The 20092-nt window shown below is 54.4% G+C and overlaps 1 protein-coding gene across 4 annotated transcripts; it reads left to right on the top strand.

Annotated features, from left to right (window-relative positions):
• The first annotated feature begins 754 nt into the window (after window positions 1-754).
• PNPLA5 (patatin like domain 5, triacylglycerol lipase) lies at window positions 755-19869 on the top strand. Of its 4 annotated transcripts, none has more exons than XM_055374826.2 (9): window positions 755-1080; window positions 1474-1706; window positions 2905-2970; window positions 3231-3444; window positions 5139-5195; window positions 6298-6483; window positions 8444-8576; window positions 10784-10900; window positions 14041-19869. In XM_055374826.2, the coding sequence occupies exons 1-9, from the start codon at window positions 888-890 to the stop codon at window positions 14060-14062; spliced, it is 1221 nt and encodes a 406-aa protein (XP_055230801.1). In that variant the 5' UTR covers window positions 755-887; the 3' UTR covers window positions 14063-19869. The 4 variants fall into 4 exon arrangements, with proteins under 4 accessions (XP_055230801.1, XP_004063661.2, XP_055230800.1 ...); XM_004063613.4 differs by lacking the exon at window positions 14041-19869 and adding an exon at window positions 11573-14017 and having other exon boundaries at window positions 3231-3440; window positions 5135-5195; XM_055374825.2 differs by lacking the exon at window positions 14041-19869 and adding an exon at window positions 11573-14017.
• The last annotated feature ends 223 nt before the right edge of the window (window positions 19870-20092 follow it).

The raw sequence follows: 20092 nt of genomic DNA, 5'->3' as shown, positions 1-20092 counted from the left end.
GTTACTTGCATTAACTCTAATCCTTACCGGTCCTATGGAGTAAGTAATGTTATTATCCCCACTTGGTGGATGAGAAAACTGAGGCACAGATCAGTTAAATTATCCAGGGTCACCAGCCAAGACATTCTGGAGCCAGAATTGGAGCCCAGACAGCCCTAATCACTACAAACCCAAGTTCTTGGAGCTTTACAGTTTATAAAGCACTTTCCAATTGATTGATTAGGGGAGGAGGGAGGAGGTGGGATGTTTGAGCAGGCTGTAGTGGTAGGTGAGGCTTGGAGAGCGGGTGAGCCAGGGGAAGGTGCAGTGGTGCTGGCTGGAGCGGGGGCTGGCCCCGAGACCTCTCTTTCCCTCAAGTCCCTCCCTGGAACCAGCACAGCTGCGGACTTAAGCCTGGTTTGACCCCAAAGACCAGGTGTCCTGGGTCCGACTCTGCCACTTCCTGGCTGTCACCATCCTGGGCTGCGCCTCAGTTGCCTCATTTGCGTAATGAGGACTGCAATAACATCTGCCCAGACTACCAGAGATCAGGCAAGATTTGGTCCCACTCCCCTGCCGTGTCACCCAGAAATCTATGACCCGATGCGGATCTGAGGCGGGCGCCTGGGGGCGGCGCCAGCGTATACACAGCGCGCGGGCACTTCTGGGGCACACCTGGCGCACAACTGGAGTGGGGGCTGATCGCGACCCGGGGACTTCATTGGCTGGGGCACAGGTGACGCAGCCCGGGGGCGGCGCAGGGAGCACCAGCACCAGCACCAGCCCCAGCCCGGCTCCCTCCAGAGCCCACATTTGGGCCCAGCCCCGTCCAAGGCTGCATCCCGGCCCTATCCCGGGTCACGGAGTGACCCTTCCCCGTCCCGATCACCCCGCCCGGTCCACCCGCCATGAGCTTCTTAGAGGAGGAGGGCAGCTGGAACCTGTCCTTCTCTGGCGCCGGCTACCTGGGCGCCTACCACGTGGGCGCCACCGAATGCCTGCGCCAGCGCTCCCCGCGCCTCCTCCAGGGCGCCCGCCGCATCTACGGTTCCTCGTCTGGGGCGCTCAACGCAGTCAGCATCGTCTGCGGCAAGTCGGTCGGTGAGTCCCGGACCGCGGGGGCGAAAAGGGGCGGGGACACCTTAATGAAAGCGGATTGAGCCCAGAGACGCTGGTGCCTGGCGCTGTGCTCTGCGCCCTCTACCCCCGGCACAGCCCCATTTAATCCCATGAGAACACCGAGTGCTGGGGACTAGGTGACCCCCATTTGCAGAGGAGGGATCGTGGCTCAGAGCCAGAAACTCTGTTTCGCAGGTCGGCGGGGCAAAAAGTGGAAAGGTGAACGGATCATTTGAATCCAGGGCCAAGCCCAGAAATTCTGAGCTGGAGTGGGGAGGACCCCGCTCCCACTGCACCTAGGAGGGCAGTGGGGGTGTGGAGGGACTGGCAGGACCCCTGGGCGCTGAGATCTCCCTTTCCCTGCCCCCACTGCAGACTTCTGCTGCTCCCACCTCCTGGGCATGGTTGGGCAGGTGGAGCGGCTGAGCCTAAGCATCCTGCACCCGGCCTACGCGCCCATCGAGCACATCAAGCGGCAGCTGCAGGACGCTCTGCCCCCCGACGCCCACGTCCTGGCCTCCCAGCGGCTGGGCATTTCGCTGACCCGCTGGCCTGACGGACGCAACTTCTTGGTCACTGACTTCGCCACCCGCGATGAGCTCATCCAGGTGTGTGTGTGGGGGGGTGCCCAGGGCTTGGCTGGTGGGTGGGCTCCATCTAGCCCCGAGTGACATCCAGGTACTTCCCCGGCAGACGTTTCTGCAGGGGCGGAAGGAGGGAGGGCGGGTGGACCTGTTTGTAGGTGAGGAAACTGAGGCCCAGAGAGGATCGGCAGGGTGGGTCTGGAGACTTTCCAGGTTGCTGCACACAGAAGGGTCTGGCTGGGGCCCGGCAGAGTCAGGCTGCTGAGTCAGGGGCCCCACAGGGACTGCTCTTTCCAGAGGGCAGCTGGCTAGCCCCAGCCTCCACCCCACTCCATCCTCCCGCCGCTTTTTGGCGGTGGGCTGACATTTATTGAACACCTATTATGTGCCAGTCACTGTTCTAGGCACTGTGACTGTAACAGGGAGCAAAACAGACAGAAACCCTTGCCTTCCTGGGGCTTCTATGCTCAGTGGTTCTGGGGGGCAGGCGGTATCGATAATGAACTCATCTCCAAGTAAGGAGGTAAGGAACCATCCAGTATTGAAATGAAATAGGACGTCTAAAAAAGATGCTTCACACACACCCGACACTATTATTTGCCAATAGTGTGCACGTGCATGCTCAAGTGCAGGCACACAGTGTGACAACCAAAAATGTCTCTGACATTGTTAGGTGTCCTGTAGGGGAGAAAATCACTCCTAGTTGAAAACCACCAACCCAGAGCTTGCAAACTTTTGAATATAGGACTTTGTCTCATGGAACCCTTGGAAACGTCCCAAGTCTCTCTGGGAGGTGCAGAACCCATCCTGGCCCTGACCAGATGGAGATGCAGGTGACAGTTTTGTTTCCACAGACTGATAACAGTCATGGCAGCTAACGTATACTGAGCACCTACTATGTGCTAGGCCCCATCCCAACTGCTACACAGGCAAGGAGTCTGGGCCACTCTTTGGGGTCCCTGGCTGGCTTCCTCAGGAGCCTGCACCTGGCCTCCTTCCCTGCACACCCACAGAAAGAGGAGGTGGGTGTCAAGACAGAGGTGCTCCAATCCCTGCTTCCCTTGGAGAGCTTGGCTGGGAGGTGATGCCTCAGCTCCCTCATCTGGACGTGGGACTGATGACACCTCCTTTGCAGGCTGTTGGGATTAGAAACCGTGCCCAGGGAGGTTCTGAATGCGAGAAGCATGCACAGTTGTGTTCCCGCTGACTCTTCTCTTCCTAGGCCTTGGTCTGCACCTTATACGTTCCTTTCTACTGCGGGCTGATACCCCCCGAGTTCAGAGGGGAGGTGAGTGCACTTTGGAACCCTGTTCTGTGCTCTGGGCAGCCTGGGGTGCACACCGTGGAGAGGTGCTTGGGTGGAGGAAACCAGTGCTCCTTGAGCACCTACTGTGTGCCAGGCCCTCCCCCTGCTCCTGGGGGGCGTTCAGCCTCCTGGGCTGGAGTGGCCCTGGTGACTCAGGGACAGCTGGACGGTCACCGGCTGCAGCCAGTGTGGGAGGCCCTCTGAGAGGGCAGCACCACCCACCTGCTCCCCACAAATTGCAGCGCTACATCGATGGGGCTCTGAGCAACAACTTGCCCTTTGCGGACTGCCCCTCCACCATCACGGTGTCGCCCTTCCGTGGGACAGTGGACATCTGCCCCCAGAGCACCTCCCCCAACCTGCATGAGCTGAACGTCTTCAACTCCAGCTTCCAAATCTCCACTGAGAACTTCTTCCTGGGGCTCATATGTCTCATACCCCCCAGCCTCGAGGTAGGTCTGGCCCTGTGATGGTGTTAGAGGCTTGGCCAAGGTGAAGGGCCCCGTGAGTCAGACTCTGTGTGCTCCTAACCCCCACTGCCCCCCGAGCCTGAAGGCAGTTACAACACATGTCCCGAGTCTCACAGCAAAACACCTGAATCCTAAGCTTGGGGTTCAGTTGTGTCCTTACTGTTCTTGCTGCCCTGAGTCAGTGATGAATGAGGACTGGCCCCATGTCAATGGGACACACTCACGCCAACTCTGCTCAGCTGGCCTTTGAGCAGGGCCTTTGCCTGTGCTCCTCTGGGCCAGGGTCTATAGGCAGGTACCGTTATCATTTCCATTTCTCAGGGGAGGATGCTATGGCTCAGAGAGGTTAAGCAACTTGTTCAAAGTCACACAGACTGGAAGCAGCAAAACCAGGATTCAGACCTAGAGCTGGCTCAGGCCCATGCTCTTGACCACTGTCCTTGACTGTGGCCAAATTGACCATCCATTGTAGAGGCAAGGCACAAATGCAAAGAAAAAAAAAAAGGAAGGGTTTTTTTACCCCTTGGTATTTCTGGAAAACAGATAATTTGACAACTATTGAAATATACTCCTCCTGGCCGGGTGTGGTGGCTCATGCCTATAATCCCAGCACTTTGGGAGGCCAAGACTGGCAGATCACTTAAGGTCAGGAGTTTAAGACCAACCTGGCCAATATGGTGAAACCCTGTGTCTACTAAAAATACAAAAATTAGCTGGGCATGATGGCGCATGCCTGCAATTCCAGCTACTCAGGAAGCTGAAGCAAGAGAATTGCTTCAAACTGGGAGGTGGAGATTGCAGTGAGCCGAGATTGTGCCATTACACTCTAGCCTGGGTGACAGAGTGAGACTCCATCTCAAAAAAAAAAAAAAAAAAAAAGAAGGAAAGAAACACACACACACACACACACACACACACACACACACACACACACACACACACACACACACACACACACACACTCGTCTGCCCCAACCACATCCTGGCTCTTCCTTGTCCCTTCTACCTCTCAGGTTTGTGTAGAGCTTTCTAAGTCACGAGACAAAGTCATGTTCATTTACTCCAGTACTCCCCACACCCCTGGGCGGGCAGGAAACCCCAGCCCCATTTTCTAGATAAGGAAGCTGAGGCACTCAGAGAGTTGGCACTGCCATGCTGAAGTCTCACAGAAAGGATGTGAGGGGGACAGCACCCTTTGCCACCAGTGGGACTTTAATCAGACAGGCATGTGGGGCTCCTGGTTCCTCAGCCCACCTCAGTCTGGTACTGGAAGTGAACATCAAAGGGGCAAAGGGAACCCCCATCCACTGCCCTACAAGGGGTCAGACAAAGTCCCAGCCATCCCAGGCCTTGTTATCCCATTTTCCAGAGACAGAAACTGAGGCAAGAGAGGGGAGGGGCTGGGGCAAGAGCAGCCAGGGTGTCTCAGGGGGGAGATGCAATGGTCCTGCAGGGACAGAACTAGCCAAGCAGATCTGTTCTGCCTGCAGGCCTCTGGCCCCTCCTGCCCAGTGCTAAGGTCCCCAGGGGTCCCTGAGCCCTGTTGAACGGCCACTTGGGGAGAATAGGCTGGGCTGGGACTATCTCCAGTTGAAGATAAGTCTCTGGCCTGTGACAGCCACTCGAGGGGCAGGTCCAGGCCTTGCCCATCCCACCCTTGCCCTGTGTGTTGGCAGGTAGTGGCTGACAACTGCAGACAAGGCTACCTGGATGCCCTGAGGTTCCTGGAGAGACGTGGTAGGTGGCAGTCCCACAGTGGCTGGGGATCATGTCCCACATGGTGCCAGGTAGACCCTGCCTCTTGGGCCTTTGAGCTGCTAGGGACGTGGGCTAACTCAGTCTCTTCCTTATCATCTGCTCTGTGCTGGACCTGAGCTGAGTACTGGGGACTCAGAGAAGAATCACATACAAGTTTCACTGTTGAGCAGCCCGCAGCCTGGTACAGGGGGACAGACTCAGAGAGAGACAACCCAGGGAGATGGGTGTAGTGACAGAGGGATGCTCAAGGCTGTGGGAGTCCAGAGGAGGCATTGGACTCAGCCTGGGGGTTGGGGGTAGGCAAGGAGGGCTTCCTGGAGGCAGTGACAGATAAGCTGGGTTTTGACTAGTTAGGAAGACACCAGCAAAATTGAAGATTCCAGCAAAAGAAGAGGGCATTCTAGGCAGAGGGAAAAACAAGAGAGAAGGGACAGAGGCAGGCACCTTGAGGGCACATAACTCAATATGGCAGGAGGGGTGTGTGTGTGTGTGTGTGTGTTCATGGGGCAGTGGGTGTGCCGGAGAGGTCTGGGCTGGAGAGCCTGAACGTCATCCACAGGACAGAGCTCTTCAAATTGGTGCAATAGACATTCAGACACAGGCCACCTGGCTCCAGAACTCATGTGCTCAAGTCCTACGTTACAACCCAAAACACACAATCAGGAGGCATTTGGCGAGCGCTTAATATGTGCCCAGACGTGAGCTTAAGCTTTATGTATTTATCTTGTTTAATTCTCCGAGTAACTGTATAAAGCAGGTCTTACTTTTCCTTTTTTACAGAGAAGGAAACTGAGGCAAAGGGCATTGGGTCACATAGCTTGCAGGTGGTGGAGCCAGAATTCGAACTCTGGATTGTGTCTTTGGGGTCTGGGCTCTGATGAGCCACTCGAAAGTGGGCAGGGAGCAGGGCAGAGCAGGGCCAGGGAAAGGCAGAAGGGAGTCATCCGGAATAAGCTGTAGGTCCGTCCCACGGCACAGTGGATCCCCAGAACTGGGTTTGGGCACTGAGGGATGTGGGCACCATGGGGCGCCTTGGGGAGGCTCAGATGCCTGACTTATCCTCTCCCTTCCCCTGACCCAGGACTCACCAAGGAACCAGTGCTATGGACGCTGGTGTCTAAGGAACCCCCAGCCCCGGCTGATGGAAACTGGGATGCTGGCTGTGACCAACGCCGGAAGGGGGGCCTGTCTCTCAACTGGAAAGTGCCCCATGTGCAAGTCAAGGATGTACCCAACTTTGAGCAGCTCTCGCCAGAGCTGGAGGCTGGTAGGGACTCTACCTGCATTTGCTCACCTACCAGGGCCCTGCACTCAGGGGCCCGGGCTCAGGGACCCTGCCTTGAAGGCACTCGTGGTCTGGAAGAGGACAGGACTCATTTACTGAGCACCTACTAAATGCCAAGTGTGGTACTATGGGCTTTTCACATGTGGCATCATTCATTCTTCCCCACAACCCTGGGCCTAGGCATTATTCGTACCCACTTCACTGATGAGGAAACCAAACCTCAGAGAAAGGAAGGGACTCACCAAGGGCTCAGAGCCTGCAACTAGGGGATTTGAACCCAAGCCTGTGCCTGCGAAAGCCAGGTCTTTGCCCACTGCCCCGGAAAGGGCGGGAGTGTTGACAGACATAGGAGAGGCACACACAGAGGGTTCTGGATTCCCCAGATGAAAATGAACTCATTTCATCCTTCCAACAACCATCTGAGGATAGTATAGAATTGTTCTCATTGTACAGATGAGGAAACCATAGCACAGGGAAGTTAAGCGACTTGCCCAAGGTCACACAGTAGCAAATGGCAGAACTAGGGGTTCTACTCGGAACCATTTAGTCTGCCCGCCTGCTGTGTGACTAAATGTCACAACTGCAACAACAACAGGAAAGTACAGAGTCCCACAGGCACATGTAACGATGGTGGGGGGTGAGTTTGAGCAGCATCTAAGTGAAGCTGGAAAAGAGATGTTGGCCAGGCCAAGAGGCAGAAGAGCACCGGGGAGAGGGCATGGCACGTGCAAAGGTCCTGGGGTTGGTGAGGGACAGCCAGGAGGTCCCTGTGGCTGCAGCATGAGGGGCAGGCAGCAGAGGTGAGCTTGGGAGGCTGGCAGTGTGGGCAGGTGGCCTCAAAAGCTGTGGGAGGAGCGAGTGAGGTGGGCGGGAGGGGGTGGTGGACCCAGCTGGGTGGGAAGAGGCTGAAGGGGTGGGAGGCTGGGAGGAGAGTGATGGCGGTCGAGGCCAGATCAGGGAGAGTGGGCTGGGCAAGGGGATGAGGAAGGGGGCCCCTTTCCATGCCGGAGACCACACGAGGACGTGCAGAAATGGGCGTGGACCTGTGCCGAACCCCTGAGGTCCAAAGTTGGGATTCTGGAACCCGGCAGTGTGCCTGTAGCCACACGGGGGCACCAGAGAGCTGCCTCGGGTGGAGCACCAACTCCTGGGCGCTGTGTCCTCGCCAGTTGGGGAGGGAATTGTGAATCTCATCTCTAATCCTCACCTGCCTGCGCAGGGACGAATGTCCTGCTGGGATCCCCAGTTTATGGAGAAGGAAGCTAGGACTCGTCCTAGGACACTCGGCAGGTGGATGTGGAGCAGGGTCTCTGGCCTGTGCTATCTGTGAATCCTCAAATGCTCCGTCTCCAGAGGGCAATGGCCAGAGTGGACGTGGTGGCCTGAGCCGTGGCCTGGGCTATGTCTGGAGGCTGGGATTTGGGCTCCGGCTCCATCCCAGCCCAGATGCTGGTCCCTTCCACTCTGGTCAGGTCAGTGAATAGAGGACCCAGGAAATGGTTGCTGCGGTCATAGTTGCGGCTGTGGTTATTAATAACACTGTCGTGTTACTGTTACTGAGAGAGTGTGGTGAGAGCACCTGTCCCAGCCTAGCAGGCCACAGACTTTCTAGAGGGACGGAAGAGGTAGAAACAACTCAGGAGCCTGAGAGTCCTCAAGTCCATCCTGGCCCTGCCACTTCCTGTTGATGGTCCTTAGGCAAGTCACTTCTCCACTCTGAACCTCAGTCTCCTCATCTACGAGAGGGCATACACCACTTGTCTCATGGACAACGATGAGCGCAGAGCTACCTGCTGGCCTGTGGTGGGGGCTTGCTCAGTGTTGCTTCTTCACCTGCAGAAGGTGGAGGGGGTGCAATCTCTTACTGTGTGAAATGGGGGGGCTCAGGTTGCTGGCCCACAGACTCCAGGTGGGCAGGGCCATGCCAGGGCTTCTCTTGCAGCACTGAAGAAAGCATGTACGAGGGATCCCAGCCGGTGGGCCCGCTTCTGGCGCTCGGGGCCTGGACAGGTGCTGACGTACCTGCTGCTACCCTGCACACTGCCCTTCGAGTACATCTACTTCCGCAGCAGAAGGTAAGGCTCGGCCAGGGGGCCTGGGAAGGGCCTGGCTTGGGGCGGAGACTGGTGCCCATGGCAGGAGGGGCGGCTGGCACACTGGGTGGGTAGGGCTGGGCGGGGTGGGGGGAGCCCGGCTGGTGTCCCCACACTGTGTGGTGTTGACTGCATGACTCAGAGCCTCTGTGATCTCCTCTGCAAAATGAGACTGGTGGAGAAGTGGCATGGTGGGTACGATTTCACCTTGTTACCCAGGCTGGTGGCAAACTACTGAGCTCAGGCAATCCGCCCGCCTCGCCCTCCCAAAGTGCTAGGATGACAGGCCTGAGCCACCGCTACAGGTTCCTTTTCTGTAAAACAAGCCCCTTCCAAGTCAGGCCGGCTGTGGTTAGGCTCTCAGCAATATTCTAACTTGCCGGTTAATGTGCCCCTCTGCGTCAGTTGTTCATTCATTCCACCAGCAGTTGCTGAGGACCTCTCAGGGGCCAAGGCCTGGCTGGGGGCCATGGAAGCAGCCCCGACGCAGACCCAGCTCCTGGCCTGGTGGAGCTCACGACCTACAAATTATCACACACTCACCTGTAACTACAGCGCCACCTAGAGGTTCCCTGGGAGAGGTCTACACTGGCTTCCAGCAGCACAGCTCAATCTAGGGACTCTCTGGCCAGGGAAGGCTGCCCGGAGGAGATGACTCTTAGGCTATAATCTGAAGGATGAGTCAGCGTCCACCAGGCAAAGAGGACAAGGAGAATGTTCTCGGCAGATGGAACAGCATGTGCAAAGATCCAGAGGCAGGAGGGAGAAAGGCCCATTCGAGGAGCAGGAAGGGAGGCCAGTAAAGCTGGAGCCTCAGGGAGTGTGCCGTACACGACGCAGGAGAGGCTGGTGGGGCAGATGCACTGAGCTCTGGAGCCAGCTGAGCGTGGTCTTTGTCTGGAGAGTGGTGGAAAGGCTGGGAAGGGTTTAAGCAGCGAGGTGTCATGGGCGGACCTGTATTTTTAAAAATTCTCTGGAAGAAGGTCTATGATGGTGAACCACAGGTCTCTGTCCTGCTCAATGTTGAGTTAATGACTGGGTCAGCCCTGCTGTTTAAATTGCCAGTGGCCCAAAGCCAGGAGAGAGCTTTCTACCAACAGATTCTCCTCACGCTGAGCTGTTTACGGAAACCACAAGTTGAAATCCAAAAGTATAAATGTAAAGTCCAACCTTTTCAGTTAAAAAAAGAAACTCATTGTGTGAGCCCCAAAGGGGAGCCTGCCCAGACCACCGGGAAGTTCACTCTTGGTATATTTCACAATACATATGTTCAACACATAGGTTGCATTAATAGAGGCAGGAGGTCCAGAGCAAGGGAGGTGACAGTCCAGCTTATGTCTTGCCGTCACACCACACTCTCTGGACTGCATGCCTAGTTTGAGGTGTGGTGTAGGGGCCCCTCCAAGGGTGCTGTGGTGCAGGTTGAGGCCCTGCAGTGGCCAGTGTCTGAGGTGTCCGGCCAGGGCTTTCTCAGGCCTGGCCCCACAGGGCTGTGGCTCTGCAGACAGACTCATGCTGTCTCTCCTCTGTGCTGGGATAAAACGCAGTTCCAAGGACCCTGAATCTGGGGCTGGTTCCATCATGGAGGCAGTGGGGAACCACGGAGACATCTTGAGCAAGAGGGGGCTCTGTCAGCTGTGTTTTCGGAGGGCCAGTAGCTTCTGAGAGGAGAGTGGACGAAGGGACATGGGGTAGGGAGGGCAGGGGCTGGCTGGGAGAGAAGAGAGAGAAATGGACAGCGATAAGGAGGACATTAGGAACTATGGGTGAGGTGACTGTCCTCATTTGACAGGTGAAGAAATGGAGGCCCAGACAGGTTCCCTGACCTGTGCAGGTCACCTAGCTGATGGGCAGGGAGGCTGGGCTGTAGCCTCAAGCCAGCCTGACCCCAAAGATCCACCCTCTCCCTCCCTGCGCTTCCTACTTGTTTCCTCTGGAGTCAAGGAACCTAAGGCCTGGCCACCTCTGCCAAGTTCAAAGTCCATTTTGGATCTTTCCAACCCTGCAGGTGCCCCTGTGGCTCTGACCTGCTCTGCAACAGTGGCCAACGCTGCTGGCCCTTCTTCCCTAACCTGGGCAGCCCTCAGATGCAGGGCTCCCGGCTGTGCTCTGGGCCTATGGGGAGGGTGGGCTTGGTGGGGCCACACCCCAGGCTCACCTGGGCAAAGCTGACCTGCCCCTTCCTCCAGGTTGGTGGTGTGGCTGCCCGATGTGCCGGCGGACTTGTGGTGGATGCAGGGCCTGCTGAGGAACATGGCCCTCGAGGTTTTCTCCAGGACCAAGGCCCAGCTCCTTGGGCCCATCAGGTGAGGTGGGCAGAGGGCAGGGATGGAGAGGGGGTGGCTGTGCTGGGGGAAATGCACCAGCTGCTTCCCTGGACCCTGGGTAGGCCGTCCATGCCATCTGCCTGCCCACCTGCTTACCTGCGTCCCTCTGGCCTACTCATGCAGCCATTGGCACGTGTGTTGGTCACTGCTGTGCGCCCGACCTGTGCCAGACGCTCTATGACCGTCACCTTGGTCAGTCTGCATGACCTGCCAGGTGCAGTCACTGGGCCACCCATGGGACAGGTGCCTCTTGCGGCTTCACCAGCTCCCTGCCAGTCCTCCTGCCATTGTTCCAGACATCCCCACGTGACCTTGGACGAGGCTGGCCCTGTGTGTGGTCTGGCCCGCAGTGGCCTGGTCCCTCTTCTCTGACCAGCCCTCCAGACTTGGGGGGTCTCGTGTGGCCCTCCCCGACCCACTCGACAGTTATCTGTTTAGCAGGGACATCAGTGCAGTTCTCTGGGGAGTGGCCATCCCAGGACCTCCCTGACACTTCCAGCTCAGCCACACCGAGGGCCACATGTCCTCCCTCAGAGCAGGATTTGGGGGAAGAGTGACCTGGGTTCACTGTGGCTGCGCCTGCCACAGGTAGGTTTCACCTACCCTTCCCGAGCCCCAGGCATTTACCCGTGGCTTCTCCTCCCTCCACAGCCCTCCAGCCACTCGCGTCCTGGAAACAAACCCCCTCCAACCCCAGATAGCTCCCCACAGAGAGGAGCTCGGGCCCACCCACCAGGCCTGAGGGGGCCGAGCAGGGCCAGCCCAGTGACTGGTGTCCCTTGATTCCTGCTCTGGCCTTTGTCATGTGTGCCCACATCTGCCCCAGCGGGAAGAGGCCCTGCCAATCTCCGTGGAGACCCTGCAGCTTGGAGCCCATTCCTTGGGGCGCAGCCTGTCAGCATGTCCCCGGTCACTGTGTACCCAGGTCATCTGCCCTCCCTCCTGCCCCGTCTCATCAGGGAGAGAAAGGAGGACAGCCACAGAGACACACGTCTTACTTTCAGAATTTCCACGGGGGGACTAGGAGGGCAGCATTGGTGGGGAGAGGGGCTCCTGTTCTGCCGTGGAGCTGCCCACGGAGCACATCACAGAAGATGGAGAAAGTGCCTGATGCCCGCGTCAGAGACCAGAGGAGCCAATTGAGATGATGGGGTGGGGGTACTCCCCCCAGACTCTTTCTCAGTCCTGCAGCGGCCCTTGGGGGTGACCCCCGGGATCTACCCCACTCAGGAAACCTTGACTTCTGACTTCCTATCAGGTCCAGAGGGCGGAAGGCCCTGGCAGGAAGCAGGAGGAGGAGGAGGAGAGGGAGGTCCGGGTCTTTTCAGGATCCCAGCTGTGGGTGCTTCTGTTGGGCCCAGTGGCCCCTGCTATCCCCACAGCCTCGTTCCTGCAGAAGGTTTGTGACGTAGCTGTGCCTGTACCTGGGGCAGAGAGGATGCCAGGGACACCAGGCCTTTGGCCTCTCCACGAGTCACTGCTCTCCCCATTGGCAGCACGGGACCCATGCTGTGCCCCTGGCCAGGCCCTAAGGAAATGCTCAGCCTCAGTGGAGATGGGGAGGTTAGAGAGATGGAGGCGTGAGTGAGAACGGGAAGCAAAGGAATACACGAGGGAACTAAAGAGAAAATGACCAGCCTGGGCAGCATAGCAAGACCCTGTCTCTAAAATAAATAATAAAAACTTAGCTGGGCATGGTGGTGCATGCCTGTGGTCCTGGCTACTTGGGAGGCTGAGGATGGAGGATCATTTGAGCCCAGGAGGTCGAGGCTGCAGTGAACCATGATCACGCCACTGCACCCCAGCCCAGGCAACAAAGTGAGCCCCTGTCTCTAAATAAATAAAGAGACAATAAGCCACTCATTCATTCTTTCATTCATTTATCAGCTTATGCTTAGTGAGTTATAGGCCCTGGAGACACAGCCTTGAAGAAACCTTACATTCTGGTGGGCGTGCGGGAGCAGATGCTGAACAACAAACGGGAAAATGTAAATATGAGATTTTTCCAGGAGTGGTGGGGCCGTGAAGAAAACAAGATCGTGTGAGAGTGAGGTGGGGGGGGGGGGTGAGAGCAACATTGGCCCGGGTGGCCCAGGAAGGCCTTCCTGAGGTGACAACTGAGCTGAGACTGAGGATGAGAGGCTGGGTTTTGCAGGTGAAGGCAATGGCAGGTGCAAAGGCCCTGGGGTGAGACTGAAGGAGGGAAGGGCCGGCAGTGAGTGGGGGTCGGGGGGAGCAGGGCAGGCAGGGGCTGGGTCAGGAGGGCACTGTCGGGGCATGGCGAGGAGTTTGGATTTGGGGAGCAAATGTGAGAAAAGGGAGCAAGCAGAGGAAAGGAGGGGCCCAGTGCTGCAGTGGGATTGGAAAAGGAGGAGGAAGGGGCAGACAGTGAGCATGCAGGAAGCTGTCCCCTTCCCTCCAGGACTCCCTGGGTCTGAGCAGGACTCTGCCCCTCTGGCCATCTCCTGGGTGGGGGCAGGTACGGACGCTGTCCCTGCAGCAGGAAAAGGCTGTCCCACTTGGAGCCAGGTGGTCTGCGGTGGCTCCCACAACACTGTCTGCAGAGCTGGAATGCTCTATGCACTGCCCCCACCCTCAGCAGCTGGGTTTGGGATTTCCTCCCCCAGTGCAGAGGGGAGACCTGGCCACCTGGGTCACCAGGTGAAGGATTTAGAGGCCTTTAGGAACATTCTTGCTCCCTGCCCTTTGTCCCTTGTCACGGACACAGGCCTCCATGCCCACAGGCACTCAGCCTCCCTTGATCACCCCTCCCTCGTCAGTTCTTTACATAGCGGGGGCTTTGACCTGTGCTGTATCCCCATTGCTTCGCTTTGTGACTTAGACCGGGGAAAGATAGTTGGCCCCTCCCACCTCCCTCTCCATCACCCTCCTTTGCCAAGCAGCGTGTGGGGAAATGTTTCTGGCTCAGATGGTTGAATATCTCAATTGCTTACAACATTCTGCTCTGAAAACGTCTCTTTGATCTCTATTATTTGTGGCTCATGCGTCAAAGTTATCTGCTGGCAACTTGACAATGGCAGAGTCCGTTCACAAGCATCCTTGGCAGGACTTCATTGTTTTTAAGCACTTCCCTGGTTTTTATCTTATTTAACTCTTAGATTTTTGCTCACGTGGTGCTAAAATCCAACTGCCTGCGTCTTCCCCATGGATCCCAGCTCTGCACCCTGGACCCACAGACTCTGCTTGCTCTGCCTGCCTGGGGAGAGGGGACGAAGGGTGTTGATCTTCTGAGGTCACTCTTCTCCATGGTGAGCAGCTCACACCTTACAACCACTCCTCAGGGACATCGCCAACCCAGTGATGCTGTTCAGGGAGCTCCAGCCCCATACCCTGAGTTTGTTCACAACCTTCTGGGAGCATGGAGTCCAGCAGTGCCCCAGAGGTGATATGACCAGTACTGTTTCTAAATTGTCTTTCACCTCCCACCTCCTGACCACTGCCTCTATTAATGTAGCCTCAGAATGAATGAGCTTGACCTGGCTTATAGAGCCATCATCTACCATTGGTGTCATGCCCTTCCTGGAGCCTAGAGGTGGCCCAGCTGACAGCCTAGGAACCGAGCCAGGTCAGAATCCCCAGCTTGTTACCAGGATCCTCCTGACACAGCCCCACATTATGGAGCAGAAAAGGGATCCTGGGCTCTGAATTCAGGCTGACCTGGGTTTGAGTCCCATCTCTAGAAGTCAGCATTGATGTGACCCAGGGAAATTCCTCACCTCTCCAGGCCTCAGGCCACTCTTGGATAGAATGGAGATGATAACACACGCCTCATGGAATATTTACTTGATAAAATTAAGTGCTCATGGCCGGGCACGGTGGCTCACACCTGTAATCCCAGCACTTTAGGAGGCCAAGGCAGGCAGACCACTTGAGGTCACGAGCTCAAGACCAGCCTGGCCAACATGGTGAAACCCCGTCTCTATTAAAAATACCAAAATTATCCAGGCATGGTGACGGGCACCTGTAGTCCCGGCTACCCAGGGGCCTGAGGTACGAGAATTTCTTGAACATGGGAGGCGGAGGTTGCAGCAGGCCGAGATGGTGCCACTGCGCTCTAGCCTGGGCGACAGAGTGAGACTCTGTCTAAAAAAAAAAAAAAAATTAAGTGCTTACTGCAGACTACATCGAACGATGGAGATGACTGCTCAGAAAGGGGCAGTGGGGAGTGAAGCTGTGTCAATTACATTTCACAGCGTGCTGGGCACCAGACTGGGTGTGTCACCCGCTGGGGGCCTCCTGTGAGCCTCACATCAGCCCCCGGGTGGAGAGTAGTCCAGGCCAAACACAGAAGAGTTGCCACTGGAGTCCAGACCTGTGTGATGTCAGAGCTCTCTCTGGCCCCTGTATCATGGTCTCCCACCAAGTCTGCTAAAGTTCTGGGTCTTCCACCCTCTTCTTTCCCCTGGTATCACAGCCAGAAACCTCTCTGAGCCCTGGAGCCCTGGAGCCCTGGAGCAGCCCTGGAGCCCTGGAGCAGCCATGGCGCCCGTTTGTGGGCCACATTCCTGGGCCTGCTACGAGCCTCCCTGCCTGGCTTTCTGAGCACCAGTTGTGTGCTGGGTGTTTCCTGCTGCCTGAGGCAGATCCCTTCCCCAAGGAGCTCCTATGCCTTTAATGCTGTCTCCATGGAGGTAACAGGTAATGCAACCCTCACAAGTACACATCACCTTGCAGTTTACAAAGCCCATCATCTAAATCTCACTGCAACCCTGAGAGGTAGGCATTATCCTCCCCATTTTATGGGTGAGGAAACTAAAGCTCAGAGAGGCAAGTGGCTGATCTAGAAATGCCCAAGTCTGTGCTCCGGGCAACAGAAAGATCCCCGACTATCACAGCTTCATTGTGCACCTGCTCTAGGACACTGAGCAAGTCTTTTCCTCGATCAGCTCCTCAATTTCTTGTCATGAAAGTCAAGGGTTGGAATAGCTGGTTTCTAAAGAGCCTCCAGCTCCTCTCCGAGCCCATAACACATGTAATAAATGCCACCATGTCAGGGGAAGGAGAAATGATTTCAGGACGGGATTAGCCACAGAGGAACTAGTTTCTGAACTGGGTCTTTATGGATACTAGAATATGAGTTGGCAGGGAAGTCGTTCTGGAAGGGAAAGTGCAAGTGCAAATGTAGGAGGGGGGTGACCCATAGTAAATTAAACTGACAAGGAATCTGAGGCTAAGAGAGCTGAGGTTCCTTGTCTCGGGTTATACATTCAATGGTGAAGTTTGCATTCAAGCCCAGGGTAGGCTGTGCTTCCGCTGTCTGGATACTAGAATTCTGGGTCAAAATACTGATGCTGAGGGCTCTTCTGCAGAGATTCTAATGTAATTAATCTTGACCTAGACCTGTCTTGGCAGGAGTGTGCTTGGGGCCTGTGGTTCCTGAGCACTGGTGTCCTTGGGGACCACCCCATTGATATGACCACCTGCCTGAGCCAGTGCCCTGTGCTTCAGACTTGCTCCATGTCATCTGTGGGAAGGGGGCTGCTATATGCCCATCTGTAGCTGGAATCACGTGATGCTAGTAAAGTGCTGTCTGCCCTAGCCCTATGTCCTGGTGTATTAGTCTGTTCTCATGCTGTTATGAACTATCTGAGACTGGGTAATTTATAAAGGAAAGAGGTTGGCCGGTGGTGGTGGCTCACACCTGTAATCCCAGCAATTTGGGATGCTGAGGTGGGTGGATCACCTGAGGTGAGGAGTTAGAGACCAGCCTGGCCAACATGATGAAATCCTGTCTCTACTTAAAATATAAAAATTAGCTCGGCATGGTGGTGGGCACCTGTAATCCTAGCTACTCAGGAGGCTGAGGCAGGAGACTTGCTTGAACCTGGGAGGCAGAGGTTGCAGTGAGCCGAGATCGCTTCACTGCACCACTCCAGTCTGGGTGACAGAGCAATTCTTAGTCTCAAAAAAAAAAAAAAAAAACAAAAAAAAACAAAAAAAAGGGAAAGAGGTTTAGTTGACTCACAGTTCTGCAGGGCTGGGGAGGCCTCAGGAAAGTTATTACAATTGTGGCGGAAGGGGAAGCAAACATGTCCTTCTTCACACGGCTTCAGGAAGGAGAAGTGCTGAGCAAAAGGGGGAAAAGCCCCTCACAAAACCATTAGATCTCATGAGAACTCACTCACTATCATGAGACAGCATGGAGGTAACCACTCCCATGATTCAATTACCTCCCACCAGGTACCTCCCATGACATGCGTGGATTATGGGAACTACAATTCAAGCTGAGATTTGGGTGCGGACACAGCCAAACCATATCATTCCACCCCTGGCCCCTCCCAAATCTCATGTGCTCACATTTCAAAACACAATCATGCCTTCCCAACAGTCCTCCAAAGTCTTAATTCATTCCAGTATTAACCCAAAAGTCCAAGTGCAAAGTCTCATCTGAGACAAGGCAAGTCCCTTCCGCCTATGAGCCTGCAAAATCAAAATCAACTTAGTTATTTCCTAGATACAACGGGGGTACAGGCATCGGGTAAATACATGCATTCCAAATGGGAGAAATTGGCCAAAACAAAGGGGCTCCAGGCCCCATGCAGGTCCAAAATCCAACGGGGCAGTTATTAAACCTTAAAGTTCCAAAATGATCTTCTTTGACTCTATGCCTCACATCCAGGGCACACTGATGCAAGAGGTGGCAGCTTTGCATCCCATGGCCTTGGACAGCTCCACCCCTGAGGCTTTGCAGGGTACAGCCCTGCTCCTTGCTGCTTTCATAGGCTGGTGTTGTGTGTGGCTTTTCCAGGCGTACAGTGCAAGCTATCGGTGGATCTACCACTCTGCAGTCTGGAGGATGGGGCCCTCTTCCTACAGCTGCACTAGGCAGTGCCCCAGTGGAGACTCTGTGTGGGGGCTCTGACCCCACATTTCCCTACTGCACTGTCCTAGCAGAGGTTCTCCATGAGGACTCCACCCCTGCAGCAGACTTCTGCCTCAACATCCAGGCCTTTCCATACATCCTCTGAAATCTAGGTGGAGGTTCTCAAACCTCAATTCTTAACTTCTGTGCACCAGCAGGCCCAACACCATGTGGAAGCTGCCAAGGCTTGGGGCTTGCACTCTCTGAAGCAATGGCGTGAGCTGTACATTGGCCCCTTTTAGCCACAGCTGGAGTGGCTAGGACTCAGGGCACCAAGTCCCAAGGCTGCACACAGCAGGGGGGCCCTGAACCTGGCCCAGGAAACCATTTTTCCCTCCTAGGCCTCCGGACCTGTGATGGGAGGGACTGCCAGGAAGGTCTCTGACATGTCCTGGAGACATTTTCCCATTGTCTTGATGACTAACATTTGGCTCCTTGTTACTTTTGCAAATTTCTGTAGCCAGCTTGAATTTCTCCCCAGAAAATGGGGTTTTTCTATCACATCATTAGACTGCAAATTTTCCAAACTTTTATGCCCTGCTTCCTCTTGAACACTTTGCTGTTTAGAAATTTCTTTCACCAGATACCTTAAATCATCTCTCTCAAGTTCAAAATTCCATAGATCTCTAGGGGAGGGGCAAAATGCCACCAGTCTCTTTGCTAAAGCATGGCAAGAGTCACCTTTGCTCCAGTTCCCATGAAGTTTTTCATCTCCATCTGAGACCACCTCAGCGTGGATTTCATTGTCCATATCACCATCAGCATTTTGGCCAAAACCATCCAACAAGTCTCTAGGAAGTTTGAAACTTTCCTACATATTCCTGTCTTCTTGGCCCTCCAAACTTCCAACCTCTGCCTATCACCCAGTTCCAATGTCTCTTCCACATTTTTGGGTATCTTTATGGCAGCATCCCACTCTCTGCGGTACCAATTTACTGTATTAGTCTGTTCTCACACTGCTATAAAGAACTACTCAAGACTGGGTAATTTATAAAGCAAAGACTCAGTTCAGCAAGGCTAGGGAGGCTTCAGGAAACTTACAATCATGGCAGAAGGGGGAGCAAACACATCCCTCTTTACATGGAAGCAGGAAGGACAAGTGTGGAGCAAAAGGGGGAAAGCCCCTTATAAAACCATCAGATCTTGTGAAAACTCACTATCATGAGAACAGCAGTATGGGAGTAACTGCTCCCATGATTCAATTACCTCCCACTGGGTCCCTCTCATGACACTTGGGGATTATGGAAACTACAATTCAAGATTTGGGTGAGGACACAGCCAAACCTTATCATCTGGCTATACTAGTCATTCCCAGGCAGAGGCCTCAACTCCTCTGAGCATAGCATCCCACCCATAAATCTAATCATGTACACTAACTGGATATTTAGTGATGTAAGGGAAAAATCATTACTTCTTAGATGTGTTAATGTATTGGGAATATGTTTTCAAAGAGCTCTTATCCCTTGGAGAACCATACTGAAGTATTTATGAATGAAATTACATAATACATGGGGTTCGCTTCAAAACAATCTGGATATTTGGGAGATGATAAAACATGAAGTGATAATAGTTGATACTGGGTGATGAGTATATAGAACTTCATTGTCATTTGAATGATGTGTAAAAAAATAGAAGTTTATTATACCATTCCCTCTAATTTTGGATGTGTTGACATTTCTATAATCAACAAGTTCTTAATCCTAAAAATTTGATAGTACATACAGATACTTATCGATGAAGAGTCAAACGCTGTAAAATATTTGAAGTGATTTATTCTGTGCCAAATATGAGTGATCAATGGGCTGTGATGCAGCCCTTAGGAGATCCTAAGAACATGTGCCCAATGTGGTTGGGCCACAAGTTGGTTTTATACATTTTAGGGAGACATAAGGCATTAATCAAGACAAGTAAGATATATATTGGTCAGGAAAGGCAAGACTAGAAGCGGCTGGGTGGGGGCTTCCAAGTCAGAGGGCAGTTTCAAAGATTTTCTGACTGGCAATTTGTTGAAAGAGTTATTATCAATAACAAGGAATCAATAGAAAGGAATATCTGGGCTATGGTAAAGGATTGTGGAGACCAATGTTTTATCATGAAGATGAAGCCTCCAGATAGCAGGCTTCAGAGAGAATAGACTGTAAATATTTCCTATCAGATTTAAAGAAGCTTTTCTTCCTTCTGAGAACTGGAACAAGACAAGAATGCCCACTCTTACCACTTCTCTTCAACATAGTACTGGAAGTCCTAGCCAGAGCAATCAGACAAGAGAAAGAAATAAAGGGCATCCA

The sequence above is a fragment of the Gorilla gorilla genome, chromosome 23, assembly GCF_029281585.2.
Source record: "Gorilla gorilla gorilla isolate KB3781 chromosome 23, NHGRI_mGorGor1-v2.1_pri, whole genome shotgun sequence".
Lineage (NCBI taxonomy): Eukaryota > Metazoa > Chordata > Mammalia > Primates > Hominidae > Gorilla > Gorilla gorilla.
This window is presented reverse-complemented; position numbering and strand designations above follow the sequence as displayed.